The 25804-nt window shown below is 41.0% G+C and overlaps 5 protein-coding genes across 7 annotated transcripts; 3 read left to right on the forward strand and 2 right to left on the reverse strand.

Moving 5' to 3' along the window:
- The first annotated feature begins 1036 nt into the window (after window positions 1-1036).
- Window positions 1037-3332, forward strand: LOC306709554 (lipid droplet assembly factor 1-like). Of its 2 annotated transcripts, none has more exons than XM_079177736.1 (5): window positions 1037-1073; window positions 1372-1491; window positions 1632-1800; window positions 1922-2067; window positions 2537-3332. In XM_079177736.1, exons 2-5 carry the CDS (start codon window positions 1381-1383, stop codon window positions 2612-2614), a joined length of 504 nt encoding a protein of 167 aa, XP_079033862.1. In that variant the 5' UTR covers window positions 1037-1073; window positions 1372-1380; the 3' UTR covers window positions 2615-3332. The 2 variants fall into 2 exon arrangements, with proteins under 2 accessions (XP_079033862.1, XP_079033861.1); XM_079177735.1 differs by lacking the exon at window positions 1037-1073 and adding an exon at window positions 1098-1169.
- Window positions 3333-5101: 1769 nt separating this feature from the next.
- LOC306709313 (ER lumen protein-retaining receptor 2-like) lies at window positions 5102-9437 on the reverse strand. The gene is made up of 5 exons (XM_079177393.1): window positions 9199-9437; window positions 7235-7335; window positions 6971-7129; window positions 6587-6839; window positions 5102-5178 (listed from the first exon to the last, which is right to left on the reverse strand). Exons 1-5 carry the CDS (start codon window positions 9287-9289, stop codon window positions 5144-5146), a joined length of 639 nt encoding a protein of 212 aa, XP_079033519.1. The 5' UTR covers window positions 9290-9437; the 3' UTR covers window positions 5102-5143.
- Window positions 9438-10506: 1069 nt separating this feature from the next.
- LOC306709777 (immunoglobulin superfamily member 6) lies at window positions 10507-13489 on the forward strand. The gene is made up of 6 exons (XM_079178056.1): window positions 10507-10561; window positions 10756-11085; window positions 11168-11262; window positions 11379-11426; window positions 11678-11788; window positions 11928-13489. Exons 1-6 carry the CDS (start codon window positions 10510-10512, stop codon window positions 11988-11990), a joined length of 699 nt encoding a protein of 232 aa, XP_079034182.1. The 5' UTR covers window positions 10507-10509; the 3' UTR covers window positions 11991-13489.
- Window positions 13490-13617: 128 nt separating this feature from the next.
- On the reverse strand, window positions 13618-17399 carry mfsd13al (major facilitator superfamily domain containing 13a-like; the record flags this gene model as incomplete). 2 transcript variants are annotated; one of them, XM_079178055.1, is made up of 8 exons in its annotated part: window positions 16992-17399; window positions 16488-16656; window positions 16342-16391; window positions 15826-16254; window positions 15428-15582; window positions 15248-15331; window positions 14882-15025; window positions 13618-13759 (listed from the first exon to the last, which is right to left on the reverse strand). In XM_079178055.1, exons 1-8 carry the CDS (start codon window positions 17157-17159, stop codon window positions 13618-13620), a joined length of 1341 nt encoding a protein of 446 aa, XP_079034181.1. In that variant the 5' UTR covers window positions 17160-17399. The 2 variants fall into 2 exon arrangements, with proteins under 2 accessions (XP_079034181.1, XP_079034180.1); XM_079178054.1 differs by having other exon boundaries at window positions 16342-16656.
- A 498-nt stretch (window positions 17400-17897) lies between these two features.
- Window positions 17898-24958, forward strand: cdr2a (cerebellar degeneration-related protein 2a). Its single transcript, XM_079177463.1, has 7 exons — window positions 17898-18010; window positions 19604-19716; window positions 21026-21174; window positions 21294-21470; window positions 22581-22895; window positions 23080-23362; window positions 23574-24958. The coding sequence occupies exons 1-7, from the start codon at window positions 17932-17934 to the stop codon at window positions 23844-23846; spliced, it is 1389 nt and encodes a 462-aa protein (XP_079033589.1). The 5' UTR covers window positions 17898-17931; the 3' UTR covers window positions 23847-24958.
- The last annotated feature ends 846 nt before the right edge of the window (window positions 24959-25804 follow it).

Consider the following 25804-nt stretch of genomic DNA (forward strand, 5'->3'; position numbering starts at 1 on the left):
TAAAAATGTCTGAGTATAATCTATTACGACACTGTCATAATCATCTCCTGCATGCATCTGAAATCTGAAACGGTGTTTTAATTATTTATTATTTAAATTAGTGGTAACGTTAAAGTTACTATTTAGTCTTACAGTACACAAAATGCAGGGGTTGTATTCAGGGGGGAAACACACCCAAGTGTCAGGTTACTCACAGGCCATGATCATCCTCTGGTTTTAACGTTAATAGGCCTACATCCTGCATCCAGCAGCAAACATAGGTAAAGGCCCGATGGGTGACACGTTGGACTCGTCATTCAGAACCCGGAAGCTGCGCCCCCGCTGCTGCGCAGAGCGCTGGTCACTTGTTTATTCAAACTGGGTAATATTGAACGCGTCCCAATGGCACCAAATTCGGACCTTCGGTCCCCTGCAATGTGTAAAGTAGATCCGATGAACCGTTGCCAAGATATGAGAAGGACATATCCACAAATGCACAGACAGACGGACAGAAATATGTACTAACGCTGCTTTCTAGTGAGACGAAGTGCTGCAGTTCTTCCCCGTGACCACAGGAGGGCGCTGAACAATCGTGACGATAAATAAACTCATCATAGTAATAAGTATACCAGTGATTAGCATACATTTCTGTTATTTCCACATGTATATAATAATTATATACACAAATATATTCTTTATTTATTTACGATTAACTGGTTATTCAGGCTGCTAATGTATTCAATTGTTGTTGTTTGTTTTCTCATTTATTTAGGTATTTGGTTTAACTTTAAGCCCCCATACTGATGTCACCAATTCTAATTATGTATTTTATGAATTGTAGAGGAATTTTTTTTCCCAATAATTTAGAAAATACGTCACATGAATATGATCTATAATAACCTAACCCTGAAGCCATTCTTCAGAAAGACAAAGCGCCCATTCTTGTGCTGACACATATTTGGTGAACAGCAGGTGGCAGCAGCAATACTTACACGCCTTTTAGAGTCGCTCCACCAGGAATCCAGAAGAAGAAGAAGAAGAAGGAGGAGGAGGAAGAGGAAGAGGAGGAGGAGGAGGAGTAGGAAGACAAAGAGGTGTGTTTATTTTAAAAGGAGTGACTGAGGCAACTGCAGGACACAGTTTCGTATGTTGTGAGCTGTGAATGAAACCAGGTTTACTACATTGTTCAGGTTTGTACTTGTTAACTTTGTTATTATGTCTTCAGAAAAGTTCTTAAGTCTTTTATGGTGTGAGACAGAAGCCTATACAGCTGTTTTCTGTTTACAGTCACTGTTCCTCACTTGAATCCTAGAGTCTCTATCTAACTTTGAAAAGTAGAAATGCACCAGCTAGCTGTGAGAGGCTGACTCAGGTTTGACTCATGTCCTGCAGTCTGGTCAGATGCGATTGAGGATGGGGCACAACGGCAACAGCAGGACCGGTGTGACTGAGTTTCAGCAGCTGTGGGGAAGATGGACCAACCTGATGAACCGCTTCTATGGTGACCCCAAGGTAACAAGAAACGACCTTCATCCGTCAAACTAAAATCTTTCTTAACTTTGTGTACACGTTTGCTTTTCCATCATCAAATGAGAGGTGTGTTTGTTTTTATCTGAAAGTGTACAGCTGCATCCTGTCTGTCTCTTCTGCAGGTGGAACTGCTGATGGACACAAGAATGGGACAGTACCTGAGCAGACATCCTCTCTTAGCTCTCACAGTGTTGCTGTTTGGCGGCATGGCTGCACTGCCTGTTGGACTTTTCCTCTCTTTTGCTTTTGTTACCATTATTATGACGGCAGTGGGTTTTGTTTTCTTTGAAGGTATGTGTAATCATGACAAAAACTATTTCCAGCCTTCCACAATCTAAAATGTACTCGTATGACAGCAGGAGCTTACTTTTAAATAACCCAAAACTGTGTTGTTTCCCTGTGTGTCTGTCAGTGTTCCTGTTGTCTGTAGGAGGGTTGACTCTGCTGTCTGTGCTCCCCGGCATCTGCATCTTCTCTGTCATGGTCTCACTCGTCGTTAATGCGCTTTATGTCACCATCTCCAAGGTCGTCAGCCGCTATTACCCGCGTCTGACCAAGGTAATGTGTATTTTTTTTTAAAAGAAAAATATGACCTCACATGATTTTATTGTATCCCTGTTTTAACCACACTCTGTCTTTTTCGAGGTAAGTTCAGCCTTCAGGATATGGCAATCTGTAGTCTATACTGAAAAGCCAGTGATGAAATCAAAGTTTACAAACTTTCATATGCAAGGCGAGTTTATTTATACAGCACATTTTATACGCAGCTCAATGAGTTTTTTTTTTTTAAAAGACAGGTAAGAGGAAAAGTGCATAAAACTTTGTTTAAGATAAATAAGTCAAAAAAGACACAGGTAGGAAGAGAAAAAGTATAAAATAAACATAAAAACAAATAGGCTAAAATACAATGAAAAAAAATACTTAGGCAAGTGCAAATCAAACACACAGTGTATTTTCAGTATTTAAACCTGTGACATTGCTTCTGCATTGTATTTATTTTCTTCTCTGTTGTCCTTTATCCTTCCAGCAAGGTAAAGTCCTGGATCCGGGAGAGTCCAAGGAGAGTGAATGTGACACTTCCAAACTGGAGGATATGCAGTATTGATTCTTCTTCTTCTCTCTCGATTGTCAACTTTCATGTGGAAAAGCTAAAATTCTCTTGAGTGTCAGCAACCTTAAGTCAGCACTACTGAAGTGGGTGGGATTCAGAGGATCCAGACCCTTGAATGTACCGTATGCAGCTAACTTTCAAAGCACAAATACTCCCCGATTGTTACTGTATGTCTAAAGATTGTTTTCTAAAATGATATATGTAGACATATCAAATGTCTACAACAGCCAAAGCATGGAATAACCTTTCAACTGCCTTAATATCCAAATACAGAAGACTTATGCTTAAGTCTAATCTGTACTACATATTCTATATATGCACTACGGATTTATCCTGAAATGGTGTTTCATTTCAGGTAATGAATGTAAAGAGAAGATATGAACGTTACAGTGTAATTCATCCAAATAAGCCATGTGATATTCCATTTTCCATATTGTGATTTCCAGCCTGTAAATGCTTGTGTGTGTTGTGTAGGCTCATCTCTGCCGATTTCTGATGTGCACGCCTAGAGGGCAAAAAGAAATGCACTGAAAATAACTAGGGCTGTCCTCAACCGAAGACATTCTTAGTGGACTTGCACTCATGATTTTGTCGACTAATTGATTAGATCGTTTAAAAGTACTGATTAGTCAACTGAGAGGATCCCTATAAAATAACTGTTACATGTTTATGTTACAATGTTGTATGTTATGTAATGTGGCTTTGAATAAATGCTCCTCAGGATTAACATCTGTGCTGGTCTTTTGTCCAAACAGAGATGGAGAAACAATGGCGTGATTGGCAAAATATTATCCGGTAAAAATGCAACCTGTTGCACGGCACACATGGACCTCTCTAAGCGGTGTTACTACTTTACATGTTTCATCATGAAAGAAGAGCCCACGTGTATTACAAGGACCTTGAGATGAGTTCGGGAAAGAAGTCCATCCTTAATATGCATTTTGGTTGCAATAATCTTTATTGGAATTAACGGAGTTTACTTAACATTATGTTCTGTATAACGTTTATTTAATAGTACAACAGTCACAGAGGATATTTTTCTGCATCGAGTACATTTTCCTGATCATAGTTGCATACTTTTACTGAAGTAACAAGTAAGGCAGCACTTCTACTTGTAACAAGGTATCTTTACGGTGTATTTATACTTTAATTTCAGTAAAGGATCTGAACACTTCCTCTATCACACAGCGCTACTAGTGGTCAAAAACTGTGTGCTTCTATTCTCGCATGATTTCAATAATCAAACAGCAACGAAGGGTGATTCTCATAAAATCTTTAATGGAGGTGATATCATGCAACAAAAAAAAAAAAGACATAAAAAGTTGAAAGAAATTCATAAAGAATGACTAATATGAAGAAAAGATAAAATGTAGTTATCAAGAGGCTTTTCAATTTAATAGAAATGAACCCATTGAACACCACTCGATTACGGACCAGCACCATTACAAATCGGTTTAATTGGACACACAGTTCACACTTGAAATGTCTCAACCAGTCATAGTGCTAAAGGATATTAATCCCAGAAAATCATCATTTGGCGATACGTTATTGCTTTATTCTCAACTTCAGTGAACCTTCAGATAACCGACAAGTCAGCGTTTGAAGGTGTTGGTAAGTTTGTTAATGGGGTGAAATGCTAGCAGAAACAAATGTTGAGCTCTATCTACATCCAAAATGTGATGTAGCATTATTTACATTAAAGCTGATGCATTGTATTTTCTTCAATACAGTAAGCCGAGGGGGGAAAAGATCAGTAAACACATGAAAGGTTTCATTCCAAATGAGATATCCACCATTTGAAAATACTGATATCTTTGTCCAACTGACTGTTGACATTACATTTATTTATTTCATGACATGAAACTACAAATAAAGCTTCAGATTTATAGAGTTAAAATGTTGTTTTGAGCAATTTTAGAAAGCAATGCTTTTACGAAATGCACGTGTTTGTTGGCATCTTTGAATATTCCAGGAGACGGTACATGTATAACAGTATATGCAGACTCAAAAAAATCCAAAAGTAACAAAAAATATTGTGAGAAAGTAGACATCAGGCATCCTCATCAGGCACTCCGATACATTACCTCTTTATCTCACTCTTTAATAAGACTGTACATTTGTGCATTTCATTACCAAGTCAAACAAGGTACTTCTCAGAGTCGACCCTATTTGTGACATTATAAAAAAAAATTAAAAAACAAGCGTATACACCTCAGATGTAGGGAAAAAAAGAGCCTTTTCTCCTAATTTGAACAGCAATGAAAAGAAAAGAAGTTTAAGGCAAGATGCTGAACGCAGAAATCCAAACGTTGACCGGCTATGATTTTTGTTCAGCTCTGGTATTTGTTGGCATTTACCAGATCCATCAGCGATCTAGTGTTTTTCCCCCCTGATAGTTGTCTCTCTGCCTCAGGCATCTTTTGCTGTAGGTCACGAGATTACGTGATCTCATCTCCTCCACCCCCCCCCCCCCCCCCTCACCCCCCTGAGTCTGCTGGGAGTCTCCGTCTCCTTCTGCATGTTTTACGCCGGCAGGCTCAGCTTCTTGCCTTTCAACACTGAGGAGTGAAACAGAAGGACAGACAGTCAGGAAACGTCAGTGGGCCGGTGGGTGTACATTCTCCCACCGATGATTTACACCACTTTGCTTTGACAGGTTTAAAAGTGTCACGGCTTCCCTTTTCAAGGAGTTTTTTAAAAGGGGAATTCATTGATGTGGGTTCAGACGTAGCCTCACAGTGGTTATAAAAACCAGATACTTCCAGGAAGTAGAGAGAAAGATAATTCCCATGTGCACATTCCTGTTTTCGTTTCCAACCGCAGAGATTTAGACCGATGTCATATTTTAGAAAACAATCAAGGGCTTAAGACATCATTTCCACACAGAAGATGTAACACAGAGACATGTTGTTTTTTAGTAATTTACCGTTTCAAGTAAATGGCACGAGGCACTCGGATGAAAAAGACTGAAAACGTCTGGCTCCAAACCAGACAATCTGCTGAGTGTGTTGTGAATATTTACTTCTGCTTTACAACATAAAACAAATGGGAACTAAACCTGCTCGTTTCTTTTATGTGAAAGGTCTTATGTTGTGTGTTTTAACCTTTTTGTGGTTTTATTTCAGGTCTGTTATTTGTTCTTTTATGTGAAGCTTTTATGCTGCCGTCTTGACCAGGACTCCCTTAAAAAAAGATACAGAATCTAAATTGGAAATGTTTCTAGTAAACTGATGTTAAAGACTTCTTCTCTAGAGTTGCTGGGCCATCAGAAAGTACGAGCCAAACACCTTTTGGGGGCCACTCCTGTTATAAGTTTTTAAATACATTTTTTTTTGGAAGCACTGCGATGTGATAGAAGAGTGTATTGTTAGTAAAGGAAAGGTTTCGAACTGTCTTGACTTTACTCACAAGTCATTTCTTTCTAATGCCACTGAAAGTAATATGAGGAAAGAAATCCACAGTCGTGGTTTCGGGGGAAAATGGATTTTGAAGTTCAACCAATGCTAATTTTAAGTGCGTACTTCAAAACCGAATACGAGCACAAATCGCCCTTTGTGTGTTTCCTGGTACAGTGTTTCCTTGCTGAGCTACTGTGGACGGACAGGAATATAAAGAGCGAAAAGACGACTCTATTCAGGAAACTCAAACTGATAGAACCACATATTAGCTTCAGCAGGGGATTTTTTGCAGGGAACAAGAACTGTAGAGCTCCTTCATTGAAGGTACTCTAGGAAGTGATTCGTTCAGGGCCAGTGTGAACTGGAGAAATAATTATATCAAACATATAGGCATTGTGTGTTGTGTCAAAATAGACTTAAACTCTTTTAAGCTTTTTACTGTAGCAGAAGAAGGAAACATAATAATTGGTCAGTATTTGTTCTCCATGTATTGTCTGATAATTACTCTATCGTTTCCCTAGTTTTATCTCTATAACGCCATAATGGAGGATAGAAGCAGGAAACCCACCTTTGGTGACATAAAGGTAGAAGAAGTCACAGTAGAGGACAGTCTGGACCAAACCGGCCACGATGGCGATCATGTCAAAGAAGCCTTCAAAGTAGAAACGCCAGATCCAGTTGAAAAGGTAGAGGGCCCGATACAGGCCCAGGCAGAACAGGTAGTGGGTGGTGATCGTCTCGGCCTCGCCAGTCTTGCTGATCATGAAGAGCTGCGGCAGGATTGCCACCGACTCCAGGTAGATGGAGAACGTCCACAGGATCTGATGACGGATACATTTAACAGGAATAGAATAAACTTAAAATTAATATCGGGGCATACTACAGTAGGATAAGACATTGTGGTCAGCTCTTATGTCACAGTGTGACAACAATACGAGAGGATCGGACCCACCTCCAGGAGAGCGAAGTCGTGGTTGATGAGAACAGCAAGACCCCCGACAGGAACAATCAGGAACTCCACTCTGAAACTGTCATGGTTGCCATCGTAGGTGGCCCTGAACTTCGCGTAGATCAGGTAGACTGTGGCAAACGCACAACCGATGTAGATCACCTGGTAAACAAAGCAGAGCAGCTTGTCATTGGAGCTACTGGCGAGAAGTGAGGGACTTGTATGAAAAGGCTGCTGGTCAGAGCTGCGACGGGACTCGGGTCTTACCTTCATGGATGTGTTATAGAGCGAGATGAAGGAGGTGAGCAGGTCCAAGTAGCGTGTGGTGAACACAATAGCAAACAGGATTTGGCTCTTTCCAGAGATACCTTTAACAGAGATATCAAGCAGAGTTAACATTTGTGTTGAACCATCAGCAACTTCAGAACAGCGTCACATGAATAGAAAACAATGAATCACAAAAGCGTTTCCTTGTTGAACGGTGACCTCTACTGGAAACATGATGAATATGTATCCGGAAAATCTGCAATCTTTTGGACTTGTTTTTATAGGTATAAATCATCCCATCTGTCCCTCACCTTTACTATGTTTAATTGCATTTCTTAACCTTGCAAATAATCAATAATAAACTCAAAATTAAATTGATTGATTGATCTGATTTGTAGCCCTGTGAAAGCCCAGCAACCTTTCTCAGCCAAATTCATGCAGGAATACATTACATTAAATGAAATTACAGTCATTTAGCTGACACTTTTATCCAAAGCGACTTACAATTCAGATTCTATGATACCGTAGGCACAGCATATTTTAAGGGTTGCTCAAGGACACATCAACATGCAACCAGTGGTGCCAGAGCCAGGGTTTGAACCGCCAACCCTCTCCATTCAGCCACAGTCACCCATGGAGGGATTCAAATCCCCAAAAAGCATAAACAGGTCCTGACCCTCCAGGAGATTGATTTAGTGTTTTCTGCATCTTTGCGTATATTTGTCTCTCTGCCTATGCAGTGTAAGTATAGTCTAGTCCAGGTCTTTATGATAGAGGAGGTCTCAGAGTCCTATCAGCGCTTGGGAACACTTTGACGTTGATCAATATCTTCTCTGATACACTTTCTTCATGTATGTGTGCACCTAACTTACCTAATATGATGTGTAATTACACTTTCTATCTATTATACACAACATCTATTCTATATCTGTCAATGATGGAAGAGAGAGCTTTTGGTAATTTTTTCCCCACCTTTTAATACCACTAAAGGCAAATGTATGGGTTGTGATTTTAGGCTATAGAAATTAAATTGACTTGATTTACAGATTATAGATTTTCTAAAATAAATCTCTCCGTAAGAAAAATGTTCAACTGAAGATATAACGTAGATGTATATAAAAACTACGTAATATCTTACCACTTTAGCCTAAATTCTACATCAACAGACATGACCTAACATAACCTCCATTAACTTTGAACCTGCGGTCAATCAACCAGCTTTGCGGGCCAATCACCGCACTTCAAATGACGGAAGTAGCACACCACAAACTATTCTCATCTGTGTGGTTCAAGGTGCAGATTAATACATATCACACGTTATAAGAGAGAGAGAGACTAATCATGGGAAGAGAAAAAAAGTATCTACTTCCGCAGCGTGTTCTAGAACGCCACGTCAAAAGTGAGACCAAAAAAATCGAGCACCGAACCTCAAATGAACAGAGCAAGAGAAGATGGACTGGTGATGTGTAGAGAAAGACAATCCGAAACAGAAGGAGGGAACATCCACCGCTAAAAAAATATCGAATAAACGTATTAATTCATCGGACGTTACTAAGCATCATTCCGTTAGTTTAGCTAGCATAGTTAAGGTTAACTAACTCGTGCTAGCAATCCCAACAAAGCTAACGTTAGATGATGCTAAGCTATATTGACATGCTGACTTCGACTTTTAAATTTAAATATTTCTAGTAAAACTAGCAAGTAGACTGCTGCAAGAAGTTATAGAGGTGCAGACAGCCACTTCTGGTTGTTATCAGCAGTTAGCCCATTGATTGCTAACGCTATCAGCCATAGACTCAAATGAATGAGTTGGAAACATTAGCATGCAGCTAACTGTAGCTAGCATGGAGCTGGCTGGTTAAGAAGAAATGAGGCTAAAAACGACCGTTTACAGCAATTTAAAGAAAGGCAAAGTTAATCAGAAACGTTTGGGAAACAACAAACAAACTATAGCTATTGCTCACCTGCACACGACCTGCTTTTCCATATTTTGAGTAGCAGGATGATGATGGCAGCCAGATGAGAGAGGTCTCCTGTCAGTCTGAAGACGTTCATTGTTGCAGAATGAAAGACCAGCTGGGCAGCTAACGCAGATGTCCCTTTAATCCTCTGAAGCAGACCGTTTCAAACTAAATGCTTTCTTATGTGTGACCGCTTCTCTTCCTCAAATTAGCAGCGAGCCGGTCTTTGGGCTATACAGGATTGAAAACATGGCGAGTGTGCAGGTCGACGTGGAAGGGGGCGTGAGAAAACACACAGAGAGATTCTGATTGGATCAGAATCTGATTGACAGCACGAGAAGACCCGCCTTACAACAAACTGGACGGAAAGGGAGCAGAGGCTTGAGCCCTGTGTGAATGACGAGGAGCCCATTACATTGGGTGGGACCGGCAGCATTTAACTACCGTTTTGATAAAATTACCCAGTGTAACAGGATAGATGGTATAATTACACATTACCAGTGTATTAACATGTAGGCTGCTATTTGATGTTGAAGCTGGTCAAGGAGGAGTTCATTTTCTAGCAACTTTACATACTGTTGGTAAAATATTCATTTGTAAAATAAGTAGGAATCCAGCCTTTAACATGTACTTTTGCATTTGTTTTGTGTTGCAGCTTTATATTATCAACATCAGAGCCCTAATGCCAATATGCTGCCAAGTCATTAAAGATGGTTTTCCAATTGGGCAAAGTGGGGTCCTATAGGCTATAGGGGCCCGTAAAAGTCCCAGCTTCACTGTGTATTTAATTATATATTATAACATTATAATATATATACGTGTATATATACTATATATAGCAAACCAATCTAGATATTTAGCTGTCTTTTACCCCCTTAAAAAGTTTGCTCGGCTGTATCAACATTTCACTACATTACATATTGCTTTCTGAATTTCCTCCTTTCCTAGATTGCTCCATCGCCTACACACAGAGATGATGGTTCACTTCTTACTACTTCTTACAGAAAATGTTGTTCATATTTGGCGATAACAGGCTGATTTATAATGACATAAAAATGTCATCATTCTGACCTACATTCATCTGTAAATCTATTTACACTTGATACCATAAATGCCATCGTTATCATGCAATTTTAATAAAAACACAATTAAATGCCTCTTGTTTATGAAAATCCAAAGCGTTACCATTGAGTTGCGGAGGATAGGAAAATAAGTAGGAACAAAGTCTAGAGGAAGTGCATTACACCGACTTCCCATGTTGTCAGCCTCGTGCAAGTAATAATGAGATCATTCACAAACTGCCAAGCCTCAGACATGGACCGGTTGGTTTGGCTCTCTCTCCTGCTCAGCTACCTGCCAGTAACGGGTAAGATGTCTTTTTATAGCATCTTAGTCCTTTAGGGAACCACGTTTTTTTTTAGCGAATTTATTTTTTCAACATAAGCAATAAGAATTAGGCATAACAGCTTCTTTTCAACAGTAGTTTTGTGGTTTCTCTGAAACATTTAGGGCTAGAAGATGAATGTTTCATCTGTTAAATGTCTCGTCTATTCATTCTAGAGAGCGTGAAGAAAGATGAGAGCTGCTTATCACAGCCAAACAAGATGATGTGGTGGAAAACCGGACAAAGTGCTGTTCTCAAGTGTATCGTCCGTTCACATTGTTCAGCCACAGGCCTGCATTATGAGTGGTTTACCTTTAAGGACAACTTCCATCGCCGTCTCAACCTGAGTAGCAATTCTCTGAAGTACAGCCTGGACGGAGCATCGTTAAACATCAAGTCACTTCACGTTAATGACAGCGGGATCTACCACTGTGCTGCAGTATCGAGAGGAGACCCGGCACCCGGCGCCCAACATGTAGGGTTGGGCGCAACTCTTGTGGTTAGGGGTAAGAGTCTAAAATTACAGATGAGGCCCAGATGTGTTGATTTAAGATGAATTGGGAGAGACAGATTTTCTTTTGTTTTCAGAGAAATATAAAACAATGCTGAGGCCCATTATGTGGGTATCATGTGTCCTCTTGGCCATCTACAGCACGGCAATAGTGGCACTTATGATAAAGAAGGTAAAATACTTTCATATATTCATTTCAAATGTTTTTAAGATCTAACGAAGTTCATACAAATGAGACTGAATACTGGAAATGTACTGTTGTGAAATGTGTGTTCCTCTCTGTTCCAGTGTGGCTGCAATATGAGCGTCTGCAGAAGTGTGCCCAAAACTGACAAGGTTGGAATTAACTATCTGAGTTTCTTTCATTTGTGTTTGATGTGTTTACAAAACGGGGGAAAAGCCAACAGAAGCAGAAAGAGGAACAGGAACCAACGCCTGTGTGAACTACTGGCCAGAAAAGGCTCTTACAACACCCCGCAATTGACAAAGCAGTTGTTGACCAGCTTTTCTCAACACCTGGAAGAAAGAAAAAAAAATCTCCAAATATCTCTGATTTGTAACAAATTTGTTCTAAACTTTCCAAACAGAAAAACTCAACTAAAAAAGCACAGTTTCGTGATGTGCTGCAAGAAATGTACAACAAAAGGAACTTCGACAAAGGCAAAAAAACTGTGAGCAGAAACCGTCCTCAGGCTGAGGTAAATAACGTTGCAGCATGTTGCGGTTCGATTTAGTCAGACAGACAGATTGAGTAAGCATGACACTTCTGCATAGCTTGTGTTACAGCACACATGTAGTCTTACCGTCATTTTCACATACAATTTAATCTCGTTGCAGGCTGCAAGCACGGAGTTCAAGACCTCAACGGATGACATCTATCAAAATGTCTTGGTGTCATAAAAGGTTAAACGACAGACTCAAGACCTCCATCATCCGGACTGAGTGGAAATTCTGATGCCATGAAACACCTGACAGAGGACGCCATTATGTGACAGAGGAAGGGAGCAAATCATCTAAGGCTGCAAGTGAATCGTGTGCTTGCTCACCTTTTCTCATGAAGTGAGACATAACCACAACAAACACCTTGCTCTCCAATTTTTCAGTTTCAGCAGTGATGGACAGACTCTCTGAAGGCATTATAGTTGTATTTATGTTCTGTCGATTGTAATTAATGTGGGAGAACCTTCAACCTTTTTTAAGAACCGGGGCGGTGTTTACATGGGAAAATAAAGAAAGAAAATCCAGTTCAATTCAGAAACACATGATTTTAATTCCTCAAGTTAATTTCTTCTATATATTTGTAATGGTAAACATATTTGATAGAAAATAATTAAAATGTTCAGGAATAGAAAGCAGCATTTTCAGGAAACAGAGATCATGTTGTTCACTTTTGAAAGTGGAAATCAGATGTGTGCAACAGTGGAAATAAGGCTTTTAGAAGACAACGCCAACTCCCTAAAGGGGATTCATAATATTTTGATAATATGATATCAAGATTATATTAACTATTGACCCACACCTTCACGACAAATTCGGGAATCACAAACTTGTCTCAACATTCTGGTAATAGTCGTGTACAAACGCATTATTAAGCAAAAACACTGGACATAAAACATGAAATCATTTTAAACAATGTATTGACATTAGAGGCACATGACTGATGCATTTACATAGAATAGCAGTGGCTGTAGTATAAAGCAAAAGATTGTACTTTTGGTGCTGAAGTGGCTTTTTTTCATATTCTGTACAATAACTTTCATGCAAATACCAACAGAAAGAATCCAGACAGTTAACCTTAGAATGTACTTTATGAAGTCAAAGTGGATGTTTACATGTCAATGTGCATTTTTACACAATAAAGCTGTGATATGAACTTTTGGATTCATACCATTTACTCAAACATCCTTTCGTCATAGTGTGTGTGAATTCTTCCCTTTCTGCCTTCTATGTCCTAAGATTCAGCCTGAATGGTGTGAGCCGCGTTTTGACGTAAAACATTTAAGCTCTCCTCGAGTATTGGTTATAATTTGCAAACGGATAATTGTGCTCATGTTTAAAGCAGAAATGCACTGAAGCCACTAATCATAAAACCAAAAATCAATCCTGAAATGTCAAAGTCCCTGAATGTTTTTGTACTTAGCTTCCTTTTAAGTATGTGCTCCTACATAGGAGGTAGTCTTGAACCTTTAGCTGCTAAAGCTTTAACAAAAAAAATTAAAAAAAAGATACATACTTGTATTTTTCACTACAGTATGAAACACTTAGCTCACCAATTCTTGTCAAAACTATCACACACACACACAGACACACACACACACACACACACACACACACACACACACACACACACACACACACACACACACACACACACACACACACACACACACACACACACACACACACCATCAGTACAGTATAATCAGTGAAAGAAGGAACGTAATCTCGTACTTGGCCAAAAATAATTTCCTCAAATCCCAACTAAAGAAATAGCAACAGGCTTCCTTTGAACACTGAAATATTGAAGTCAGCCGTCAACGTACTTTGTGTCGACCGTGTGACTGTTGCGTATGGAGAACGGCCTCCAAGCGAGGGCTTGCAGAGCGGCGACACACATGGGCACCAGACACACCAAGTAGAACATGACACTGTGGAGACTCTCTGAGGCGCTGCAAACAAGGAGACATTTTGTTCAAGTGTGTGTATGCTTACATCTATCTAGTACTGCTGCGATTTAGATGTCACCATTTCCCTTGTTGCACAATGTTATGTACCAATCGTATTACAGGTGACCTTTGAAAATAAAGACTGAAATACTGACATGTATTCAGTTGAAAATAAACTTGATGGGGGAAAAAAGCAACTGCTGTTACTTCAAAGTATCTGAGCTTTAAAAGTTGTGTTTAAGTGAGGAGCTTTCTGTGTGAGCACTTTGCTTTAGTTGAAGTTAAAGTCATCACCATGACGTCTTGCTAGTTCTACTTCAATCCTAAGGCTTATCAGTGACCAGCTGTAATCACCAACCATTAAGATCAATGATTTTACTAAGGACAACACTCACTAAGATATGTATACTTTACATTACAAATGTTCATTTTCCAGAGTAGAATAAAGGTTTATAGATTGGCTTTCCCACTGCTGCTTCCAGGGAGAAACCGGCTCCCATTCCTTAGAAACTCAATTGAAAGATTCATATTTTTGTAAAATGAAATGATAAGGGGCCCGTGTGTTTTTGCTGGCTGTAATAATTCCTTCTGTTCACGCTGGCTGTGAAGAGATCAATTCCTGACGTGGTCCCAAAGTGAAAGATGACAAAATCCACAGTCCTCGTGCTACACAAAAATATATTCCAAAGTTGATCTGAGTGTACATGAGGCTTTAGTACGAAATTCTCTGGAATGTATTCCCATCATTTACAAGTGCAATAGGAAAGGACCTCTTATTAGCCAGAATGAACCGGGGGAATGATTACAGCAAGCAAAACAGTGTTCATATGGGCACCTGACTATTCTCTTAAGACACACCTGAAAAAGAGTGAACCCATCCTCTAAGAGTTCATTTCAATCCATCACAAATCTATTTACTGGAAGTTTAGTTTCATAATATAGTGGCACGTTTAGAGGGCTGGATATTAAACTGAACACTTAAGGCATGCTTTGGGAGATGGTCTCATAATATAAATAAAGATTATGGCTAAGCCAAGGGGAGCAAACGCATATTACTTAATACTGAATTAGTACTACAACAGAATGGTTACCATCTACAACCAAAAATGTTTTTGTCAGACTTACCTTTTATTTGAATCCCTCCCAGCGTCCTTCAGCTGCTCATATCCAAACTGGTTGAGGATATTGAGCACCATCATTGGGGCTAGCGACTGGGCCGGCTTAGTGAACAGAGCATTCGTCCCAAAGACCATGGAGGAGAGAGGGGAACTGTAGAGGAGGCAAAATATATCACCAGTCAATTAACAGGAATATGTTTGATTATAAAATGAATAAAAACATGATGGATTGGCTTCATTAGATAGATCATTTGGCACTGGTAACAAAAATGTGCTATCGTCTAATTTCATGTTTATTGTCTGATGACGTGCTGTAAATTTGTTTGTTAGGAATGACCGAGTTTGTGGACGTATGCTGATAATTATGTTTTACCTGCGCTTGTACTTCTGCAGGTCCGTGTCAATGACGTCAGCCAAAGGCAAACCAAAAAGACTGAAGGCTGCTTGGATTAAGACCCTGCAAAGAAGATAAGGGAGAGACTGAAGGCATAACTCAATCAAAGTGCAGTCATAATAAACTGTAATAAGAAACTGTAAGAAAAAGACCTCTTACATGTTAGCGGTGAGGAAAAATGCCATAAAATAGTAGTGCTGAGGACCGAGTGCCAGCATCACAGCTGCCATTCCAGCTTCCGTGTAGAAAATGAAGAGGATTATCCGGTAGTAGCCAACATCCTGGAGCAGACGCTGACAGCTCAATACTAACAGCTGGGACGGAGAAAAGGGGTCAGAAACAGCACATAAACATAAAGTAGGAGTTTATAAAGTAGTATGACAAATATGTTCTTGCTGTTGCATTCAGGTGATTTTACAGAGCTCTGACATCCGAGTGAGTTTGAGAGTGGGCTGCCTAGAAGCATCGTATCCATGAGCTATGCTGTAACAGTAAGTATGGTCCTTTGAGGTAACGGGAGGACAAAAGGACACAAAAAGCCACTGAGGGACAAATACCTGTGGACAGATGAATCCCGCTCCGTACATGATGCTCTTGGCCAGTGATGGAAGCACATCTGGAGGAATCAGGTACTCAGCAAATATCATGGTAAAATTATTGAAGAAAGCTAACAAGAAAACCTGGAAGAAGTTCATGCACACAAAAAGCCGGAAGTCCCTGTTGCTCAGAATTTGCCACGTCAAAGTTGTTAACATGGAGAGAGAAAAGCCCGATTGGTGGGAAGTCTGGTCAGGAGACTCCATTGCGTCTGATTCAAATCCTTTGTTATCAAAGCGGCTCGCACTGTGGAGGCCCGTGTAGAGCATGCAGACACAGCTCAGGACAGCGATCAGCACGTTGAAGGCTTGGAAGGACGCAAAGTCCTCCATGTTACTGGACAACACACCACAGAAGAGGACACTGGCGGAGGCAAGGAGAGAAGCCACCTGGGAAATAAAAAGTGGGGGATATGAGAGGGATAAACAGTTACCCTGTCGGCTTCAGAGGCATAGTTTGGTATACAAAGTCCTTACCTGGCTGTACTTTACAAGTCTTAGTCGGCTCTGATGGTGGCTGGAAATCTCTGCAAACAACGCACATTGTGCCAGCAGCACAAAAGTCAGCATGGCGTCAAAAGCACACAGCGCCACCATCAAGTGTACACCGCTCAGCCAGTCACCGGGGGCGTAGGTCTGCCATGGGAACCAGGCTATAAGAAAAGCCAGTGAGTAGAGGGGAGCACCGTACAGGATGGAGAGACGTCTCTGAGAGCAGCAGGGCACCCTGGAGTTATCTTGCAGGTAGCCAAAAAGAGGGTCATTGATTGCATTCCACATCATGTACACCACCTGTGGAGATATTGATGTAAATGTTTCAAGTAGTGCTCAAACTGTTTACTGATAAGTCGATCAACAGAGAGTTGTTTTTGAAGCTCGTTCCAGCTTCTCAAATGTGAGGACACCTATGTCGTTGGCCTGGTCGTACAGGATCCTGTCTCAACTTCTCGGCCTGACGAGTTTAATTGTTTACCAGGATGTATTATTGTTGTATGACTGAAACAATGAATGAGCCATAACAAAAAAGATATAACAGCTTAATCGTTAATGAAAACAGCTTTATTGTTATCTATTTTGATAAACATTTGCATACAAAGAACAGCATTATGTCAAGATAAAACACTCACTTGTGATTGGTGGAATGCTCCCTCTGATATCTTGTACTTATTGAGAAAGAGTTTGACATAGTAGAAGCTAAATATGTTGTTTATCATGCCAGATCCCACTGTGGTCATAGAATAAGCCACAGCTGCAGGATCGAGCCCGAAGTTTATCGACTGCCGGACTACATCCATTTTCCCGGAGCCAGGTGTCTTCTCTCGCGACTGCTCAGGTAACTCAGGTAACGACGAAGTTACCTGTCGGTCTAGCTGGAGCGAGATGTTATCGCTTCCGATAACTATGTGACGCTGTTGTTTAGCATGTTAATAGCAAACATAGTGAAGTTATTAGTTGGCACGATGTTTTTTTATCCGTTAAAGACACTTCTAGCTGTTTGCTGAAACTGTTTCAACTGGAAATCATGTCAAACTTGATTTCTGCTGCTGCGGAGCCGGCGGGTGGTTCTACAACATAACAAACAAACATCTGATTGGTCAGAAGAGTTCTTTGGATCAATTTACTGCTTCCTGATTGGTCGACAAGAATGGCTGTCAACGGAAGCAGGAAATAAGGCGAACGGAAAAATTGTAAAGCATATTCAACTGTTAAGCTTTTCTTTAAAACTTGATTGTGAATCGTATTAAAAATAATTGTAATATTCGGTTGCAATAAAGAGGTTTTAAAATAAAAAAATAAATAAAAATCTTAATTATATCTGCCACCTGCCGGATGCTGGAGTGTATTTGCCACGTTGCGGTAGACAACAGACTTAAACTTAACGCCCCAAACACACACACACACGCACTCACACACACACACACACACCGGGAGGATGAAGTTTACATTCCTCCACACACGGTGGTGGACGGCGGATCACTTCTGGCTGCTTCTCTGAACACACACCTGTGTGCCAGTGTTTCTCTCAGGTGGAGCCGCCAAAACAGAGACTCACCCGGCGGCTGTAAAATGTTAACTGACGTGATTCTGGAGGAAGATTTTGACAAGAATGGAGAGGCGTGGTACGACCCACGCGATCTGGAACATGGTAAGAGCTGCTCTGTCTGACCGGCTGGGCTGATGTGTTATTACTGCATAGACAAATGCAGATAGCAGAAAAATGTAACTGTGTTATTATCACATCAGATACAAAGTTTGATAATAAATAAACAGTTGGAGTAGGCTACTGTGGTTGATTATATTGTTTTTCTCTGCACATGATGACATATGACACAAGTTCGAATGTGCTCAGAGATGACATTAGGTTGAAGTCTACACTTATGATACATAATCACACTAGTCATGGGTTGAAGGCTGTAGCCAAGGTTTGGCTGCAGCTGTCACAGGTCCTGTGTTGTTTGTTTTCTGAAATGCTTGCTTCTCATGTGTGTCTATGCTGCTGACAAGTCCACAAACTGGAATGGGTTTGAGATAAAGAGACATAATTATAGTTATAGTATAGTATATACTTTATTAATGCACAAGATACATTGCAATTACAGCAGGCAAGTAACACTAATCATGCAAAAAATAAATATGACCATGAATAATAAGAAATAACTCGGATGAAACTAGAACCTGACTCTCTAATATGTCCTGTATTTCAAGGTCCGGGATTGCGCTTGCATACATAACAGGATTATTTGTAATTCTAATATACTTTGTGTGTGTGTACTCGCAGGTAGAGAGGTAGGTTACAAAACAGGGATATGAGATAACAAAGAGCTAAATATAGCCAGATTCTTGGAATGTCTGAAAAGTGCAAGAGAGTAATGTAAAGATCAACAACAGAAAAATTATAGTAGAACTGAACTTATTCCTTGATTTAATCAAATAAGAACAACCAGCAACTATTTTGCCAAGAAAAAAATGCCAATTTCTTACTATGTTTCAGCAGTTAGGAAACGACAAATCAATCCAGAAAATAATTGGCAGATGAATCAATAATGAAAAGAACTATTAGTTGCAGCCCTAATTAACGACTATCATAAATACATTGATGAGTGTACAAGTAAATGACCAAGTGAGCAGTCCGTCCAAGTTGTAGGGAAGGAAAACGTGGCTCTATACTGAGTGATGGCAGCAGGAAGGAGAGACTTCCTGTTGCATTTTACAGAGGAGCTTCATAAAATTGTTTTACTGTTTGGAGGTTTAGATTAACCGTTGGTGCAGCATCCTCCTCTCCGCTACCAACTCGAAGGACTTTAAAAGTAGGGATCAAGGTTGTTATTTGGTCGCCACGTGACGTGTTTTGAGTAAAAACAAAATCACCGGGCATACACTGCGTATTGCGTGAAACATGTTTGGTTTCATTGCTTTTGTAATTAAAGCAGTCCCACATAAGTCATGCTTCACTTCAGCTCAGAGGCCGATTCAGCAATGCTGCTGGACGATATCCAGACTTTTAAGAGAGTTTAGTGGGAGAACGGTTCACAAGGAGATCCCAAAGCATGCCTTAGATTCCTCTTTGCATGAGACAAAGAGGTGTGTGTGTGTGTGTGTGTGTGTGTGTGTGTGTGTGTGTGTGTGTGTGTGTGTGTGTGTGTGTACCCTTTACGTGTCTAGTTCTATCCGTAGCCTGTGTTTGGGCATTGGAAGTGTCTTGTATCGTGTGTTTACATGTTTTCCTGTGTTTTGATAGATCTCCACTTGGCAGCGGAGCTCGGGAAAACCCTCCTGGACAGGAACTGTGAGCTGGAGCAGGCCCTGCAGCAGATGTACTCCACCAACAAGGAGCAGCTGCAGGAGATAGAGGTGATAAATGTTAGGAGGGAACGAATCAAGACTTCTTGAGGCTCCAGAAGCGCTAAACCCGCTCTGAGGAAGGCATATCCATTTCACTATGCAAAAACATGTGTGTATACAGTCCAATGGGAGAGAAGTCCACGTTGAGAGAATGTCCCTTCCCTTTCACTGTCATTGTGAATGTCTCTCCCCCTTTAAATAGGCTTGAGTAAAAGCTAATCCTGACCGGTCTGATTTACAGTAGAGAGCCTTAGTGTGGCCTTCTGGCAGGATGTTCGTCTACCTGATTATAGGAAAACTTTCACCAGCTTATTTGCCACCTTCCACCTTTTTACTTGGACTCTGTTCAAGTAACCAATATTTACAAAACGTTGGATTTATTTTTTATTCATATATAATCAATAGAAGATCAAACTTCTCTGGCAGTCAGTCTACCTTCAGACAGCAGAGCATGGATTTAGCTTTACCTGGGCGTTTTCAGGTAAAGCTTATAAATAAACACAATTAGGTCTTTTGTTTCAGAGCTCAGGCATTTATTTGTTGGCATATGAAGACAGTGCTGAATGATCTATTTGAGTTGGAGCACATGGCATTAAGCAGGCCAACAAAGATAAGAGCCTTAATTTGTTTACGGCAGTGAGAGGGCTTGAGGATTTATTGAGGTTGATATGGTAATCCCCATACGTCTCCCTGACCCTCATCCTCATGCAGCGTCCGCCACACACTGCACTAATGGCAGTCTCAAGGATACAGCGGCTGTGCTGCTACACTAGATAAATGGCTGCATTGATCTCTTCCAGAGAAAAGTAATTTAGTTTCAAGAAGAGACGGGGCTATTGCAGAAACATCTTTTTCGGTAATGGGTACATTCTTGTCCACCATGCAATATAGCTCACAGACTTATATTTCTAATTTTAAAGGCCCTTAGTTGGCAGCTCTTTGCTTCTAAGGGAGCCTTTATTTGTTTGGTAATAAAATATATTGGCTTGGGATATAAAACCAAATGTGAGTGTGTAAAACTTGCTACCTCCTCTCTTTATTTTCTATGGGTACGTTTTAAATAACTAAACAGCTTCCAAATAAAATTGGAAAAAAAGTCTGATACAATTTTCCAATGCTCAACGTCTTCAAGTATCTTTTTTTTTTATTGGTGCAACAGCTCAGAACCATAAAAATATTCAGTCTGCAATTATACAAAACAGAGAAAACACGCACATCCGTTTGACCTGACCATCGCAGACTAATTGATTTAATACACATGTAATTTATTAACGAACCTTCAGTTAAATCTTTGTTATTTCCCTCGCTTATTCACCAGCACCTGAACAAGCAGGTGGACCTGCTGCGTCAGATGAACGACCAGCACGCCAGAGTGTATGAGCAGCTAGACGTGGCCGCCCGGGATCTGGAGCAAGGCAACCTGAGACTAGTGCAGGACAGCCGCCTGGCCCAGCAGAAGATCCACAGGTCCGTCTACCAGTTATCAGTGAATTTGTCCTTTTTAAAATCACAATTTACATAATTGGATATCAATCATTTTGATTGAGTGCAGAACTCTCAGAGCCACATTCTTCTCTCCCCGTCAGTCTGACAGAGATTGTCGAAGGGCTTCAGACCTACATGGAGGACCTGCAGACCCAGGTGGAGGAGCTGAAGACTTCCCAGGCGGAGCGAAACAAACGAGAGCTGGCAGAGCAGCGACGCCACCTGGGAGCACAGAGTGTGTCCTGCCTCAAAGAGCTGTATGACTTACACCATGACAGGTATTTCATGTGTGTGTGAGTCATTGACACGTATTCTGGCGGACAGTGCTAATAGCAGAACCGCAGGATGAGACACGGGAACTATTTTCAGAGAGGGAAAATGTGCGGTAGATCCAGACAATATTGTGAGATAAAGTCACAGTCGTGTTGACACAAATTTACCAACAACATATTCAGGTGTATCTGCCTGTTCTGTTAGTAAATGGTTCCTGTGTGATCATCTCTTAACCTCAGCGCACTGCTGTCTCAGCCCCTTGTATGCTGACTGGACACCTACAGGTCACCCAGAGCCCGACCAGACGTCCCCCCCATTCAGACATAATCCAGAGGAGGAGGAGGTTAATCCTCGAATATTGTCAGCATCGTACTAGCATACACACAACTGTTGCTTCAACTTGCCAGTTGTTTGATGTGCTATGGAGAGAGCAGAGGTGTAACGTATTGTTTGTAGGTCAACAAAACAATTGTTAACCTAAAATGTAGTAGTAGTACGCCTCCTATGTATCTGTATTTATGTACACAGAAAATGTGTCCTGGCAGCTCCCAAGGGGCGCTTCAGCAGTGCAAACAATGAAGCAAGAGGTCTGGTAAATAGCATATTATGAGTATAGTGTATTCAATTATTACTATAACCAACATTTTAAATGCTGCTTCATAATTGCATTAACCCTTTAATCCCATGTAGGTTCCTTGATAGAGATCTAGCACTTTATGATACATAATCTCAGCACTTTGCTTTACTGCATTAAAAGTATAGATTAAATGACTTTTGCTGACCCTAAAAGAATAGCATGTGGTGGAGGTGAATTTGTTTTTTCAGCCCTAAGTGGTCTCCCTATGAAGTTGCCAAGTCTCCAACAAAACAATAAGACAAAATCTGAGTAGAAAGACAAAACGCGGGGGAAAAAAAACCTACAAATCACTCACTATGAGACACTATTAATTGAGGTTTTAGTTAGTGAATTTAACTGAGACTGTAAAAGTAGGCCAAACTAAAAATGATCCCCCTGGCTACACCTCAGTATGAAACTATTCATGTATTGTGAGCTCCGTGTTTGTTTTAAAGTGCTATTTTCACACATTTATTGACATTTCCCTGTCCCGGCTCAGGCATCCGGCCCACGACGGTCCGCGCGTGGATGGACTCTGGTCCCTGCGGGGCTCTTTCTATGACAGAGACAGACGCCAAGACCCGGAGGCGGAGAACACGGCTCTCCAGCGCTCCGTCCAGACCCTTCAGAGCCAGATAGCTGTGGAGCGGAGCCGCAGGGAGGCTGCAGAGCAAGAGAGTGAGTTGACATCCAGGGAGAACAGAGGCCTGGAGCAGCGGCTGGACTCGCTGGCCGGCTGCCAAGTCAGGAAGAAAGAGCTGGAGGCCGAAGTGGAGCAGCTGCGGCTTCTGTGGCGCGCTGACCGTGCCAACAGGTAGGCCTGACTTATATACAAACCAGATTCTAATTGTCAAAATTATTTTGGCTCTCTTTTAAATGACCGACACTTAGTGATACAACATTTGACATACAGCACAAGAACAGACCTATAATAGGTGTAAATATTCCTCAAAATACTTGAGACTTACACCTCCTTGTCCCCCTCCACTCTCCCCCAGTATCAGAAGACCGGAGCTGCTGCTGCTGCCTGATGAAGTATTCTTTGCCTCAGAAGACAGACCCAGCCCAGGGCAGGATGAGCTCGAGCAGAAGGTAGAAAAGGACGAGGAGCAGAGACAATACATGCGGCAGAGGTGCAACAGCGACAGCGTTTTGAGAACGGCGAGCGCAGACGAGATTCGCCGCGGTCACGAGCGGCTGTGTATAAGGCGAGCGGAGGCGGTGAAACAGAGGGGCATCTCTCTGCTAAACGAGGTGGATGCACAGTACAGCGCACTGCAGGTGGCGTATTCATAGCTTGTCCGGTACAATTTATGCACAATCAATATTCAGGAAAAAGTTTTTTTTTTCTTTGTCAGTTAGAGGGTTTGTTGCAAAATTCAATGATTTCTTTCTTTTTCTAAAAAGAATTATTGAATTGACTGGTAATGTAGACTGTAAGCCGCAGTTAAAGAAAATCGATGCACTTCCCTAAAATACGTCTGTTGTTTAGGTGAAGTATGAAGAGCTGCTGCGGCGGTGCCAGCAGGCAGACGGGCCAAGCCATAAAGCCGTGCAGACGCCCAAAGGTCCCTTTGCGAGCAGCCGGACCCGCCGCCGCCGGTCCTCTGCTGCTCCGTCTGATCCGACGGTGGTTCTTGACGGCCAGCAGCCCGAGTACAAGGCTCTCTTCAGGGAGATTTTCACCTGCATCCAAAAGACCAAAGACGACCTCGGCAACAACAAAAGTCCAGTGGACGACAGTGACGCCCAAGGCTCCGCCTGACGATTGTATTATTCATAATCCCGGGACATACACTGGTTTGTCTGTCAAAGTTTGTTGACAAAAGGAGAAACTTGGAGGTTTGCTTTGCTATAACAATATCCAGAGGGTGCCGATGCAATATCTTTGGCAATTTACAATCCTCTTATCTCCTGTCATTTTGATACGTCTATGCTTTGGTTAGTCAGCACTGTTCCGTTCATTCCGTCCTCATCAAAAAATGAAGTGTTATAAAATGTGTTACATAAAGCAGCTTTGTGATTTGTCATTCGAAAAAATTGAAACCTATCGATAAAAGAATTATTGTATTAGGAGATATTTATAGTCATACTAATATATATATATATATATACTATCAGATCCTCAGCTAATAAAAAGTACAGTATTCTGTGTTCATGTAATGTTGACTACTTGACTATTTGGTGCTTGGGAGAGAAATGCACACATGGAGCATTGTTTGTGTGTTTATATAAGTTGGAGATGTAGCTGTTATGTATGACTTATTTAAACAGGAATGTTGTAATAGGATGAAAAACTGTAGCTTTGTAATACCTCAAGACTCAGGAGTTTATGATAATTAGCTTAGCAGCTAACATGAGTTGGGTTTTGTAAGTTGGCAACAGTTGGTTCACCAGTCGAGGGTCATTGGCGTGTCACCAGAGAAATATTAGTGGACACTAGAATACTGTCTTTATGTCAGAAAGACACATAACAGCTCTGCACTTTTTTAAGACTAACTCCCATTTTATTTATTTATTTTAAAGAAGTTTAGTGAAGATTAAAATATATTTATTTTCTTTGTTGTTAAATATGCGGAGCAGATTGGTCAGCTGAGTAAGTAATACTACACTGAGGTGCTTGTTTTGTGGATGTTTATATTCTGTCTTGCGCAGGTTATGTAAAAACAACCCAGAGGCAAAATATTCCCTTGTTTATTAACAATTTCCTGCTTCTGACTTGGACAATTCCTGCTCTTAATGTAGAACTGAAATTGTGTTGATCGGGTTACCATGAACAATGGAAACACAATACTTTCACTTTCCATGTGATGTGACGATCATGTGAAAGAAGTTGCTTAATTGACAATGCTGATGTAATAACACACAGTTGCATATAGTGGGACATTTGTTTTTGAAGCTGTGAAACTGTTCTTCTAACTAGTTATTAAAAACATTGATGCAAGAGCCTGTTGAGTTTTCACTGTGTCTAATGTCGAAAACACCAACTCTGGCATGACCAGTGCGCTGTAGCAAGAGAGAAAGCTTCACTACGTAGTTTGTGTGTGTAGAGATGTTTCAACCTGTCCTCCACACAACAGCAGAGAAGCATTTTCTCTCCTACAGAACCCAGAGGAATCCTCATTCTTTGAAGTCCTCCATCCCCCAGCGAACTCTGAGGTCCAGCAAACAATTAATGGGGCTTTGTCTGTTTTCATAATTAGGTTTTACATAACTCAGATTTCCCCACCATGCTTTCCAATCCAATAAACCTCCAAACAAGGGGATTGCATACCAGCATGCCTAAATGGGACAGGTCTCGGCAAGACCGTAAGCACACAAGCAGACATCTTACAAAGGCATCAGCATAGCAATCAGTACAGGTCTGGGACTAGAAGACCAAGTATATTGTAAAAAATTGTGTAGCATTACAGTGGACTGGAAATTAAGCCATCAGCACACTACAAACTCTGGTGAATCAGTGAGGTACCAATTTACGCCACTGATGGCGAACGTGCACCCAACTGAGAAAGTTGGTATCACCTGTGCTTCCAGTGGAAAAGTTAGTCTGGAGCCCTTTTTGGCGTAACGTGCCTTCTCTCTTGATTTATTACCTCAATTTTGTTTTTGCCAGTGATGTTTATCTTTACCTTGAGCTTGATGAGATTCCTCTCTTTACAGCATTCTTCCTCTGTGGGCCTCATGAGGGGTCACAGCACCTGATTCATCCTCCTCCATCTATTG

This window comes from Pholis gunnellus (genome assembly GCF_910591455.1).
Source record: "Pholis gunnellus genome assembly, chromosome: 17".
NCBI classification, from domain to species: domain Eukaryota; kingdom Metazoa; phylum Chordata; class Actinopteri; order Perciformes; family Pholidae; genus Pholis; species Pholis gunnellus.

Bases quoted from the DNA above. Each gene is read 5' to 3' on its own strand.
- LOC306709554 (XM_079177736.1), top strand. From the start codon at position 1,381: ATGCGATTGAGGATGGGGCACAACGGCAACAGCAGGACCGGTGTGACT. The intron at 1,492-1,631 runs GTAACAAGAAAC...TCTCTTCTGCAG, and splicing joins GCTTCTATGGTGACCCCAAG to GTGGAACTGCTGATGGACAC. The intron at 1,801-1,921 runs GTATGTGTAATC...TGTGTCTGTCAG, and splicing joins GGGTTTTGTTTTCTTTGAAG to TGTTCCTGTTGTCTGTAGGA.
- LOC306709313 (XM_079177393.1), bottom strand. From the start codon at position 9,289: ATGAACGTCTTCAGACTGACAGGAGACCTCTCTCATCTGGCTGCCATC. The intron at 7,130-7,234 runs GTAAGACCCGAG...TTTGTTTACCAG, and splicing joins TCTATAACACATCCATGAAG to GTGATCTACATCGGTTGTGC. The intron at 6,840-6,970 runs GTGGGTCCGATC...ATCCGTCATCAG, and splicing joins ACGACTTCGCTCTCCTGGAG to ATCCTGTGGACGTTCTCCAT.
- LOC306709777 (XM_079178056.1), top strand. From the start codon at position 10,510: ATGGACCGGTTGGTTTGGCTCTCTCTCCTGCTCAGCTACCTGCCAGTA. The intron at 10,562-10,755 runs GTAAGATGTCTT...TATTCATTCTAG, and splicing joins CAGCTACCTGCCAGTAACGG to AGAGCGTGAAGAAAGATGAG. The intron at 11,427-11,677 runs GTTGGAATTAAC...CTTTCCAAACAG, and splicing joins GTGTGCCCAAAACTGACAAG to AAAAACTCAACTAAAAAAGC.
- cdr2a (XM_079177463.1), top strand. From the start codon at position 17,932: ATGTTAACTGACGTGATTCTGGAGGAAGATTTTGACAAGAATGGAGAG. The intron at 21,175-21,293 runs GTCCGTCTACCA...TCTCCCCGTCAG, and splicing joins GCCCAGCAGAAGATCCACAG to TCTGACAGAGATTGTCGAAG. The intron at 21,471-22,580 runs GTATTTCATGTG...GTCCCGGCTCAG, and splicing joins TATGACTTACACCATGACAG to GCATCCGGCCCACGACGGTC.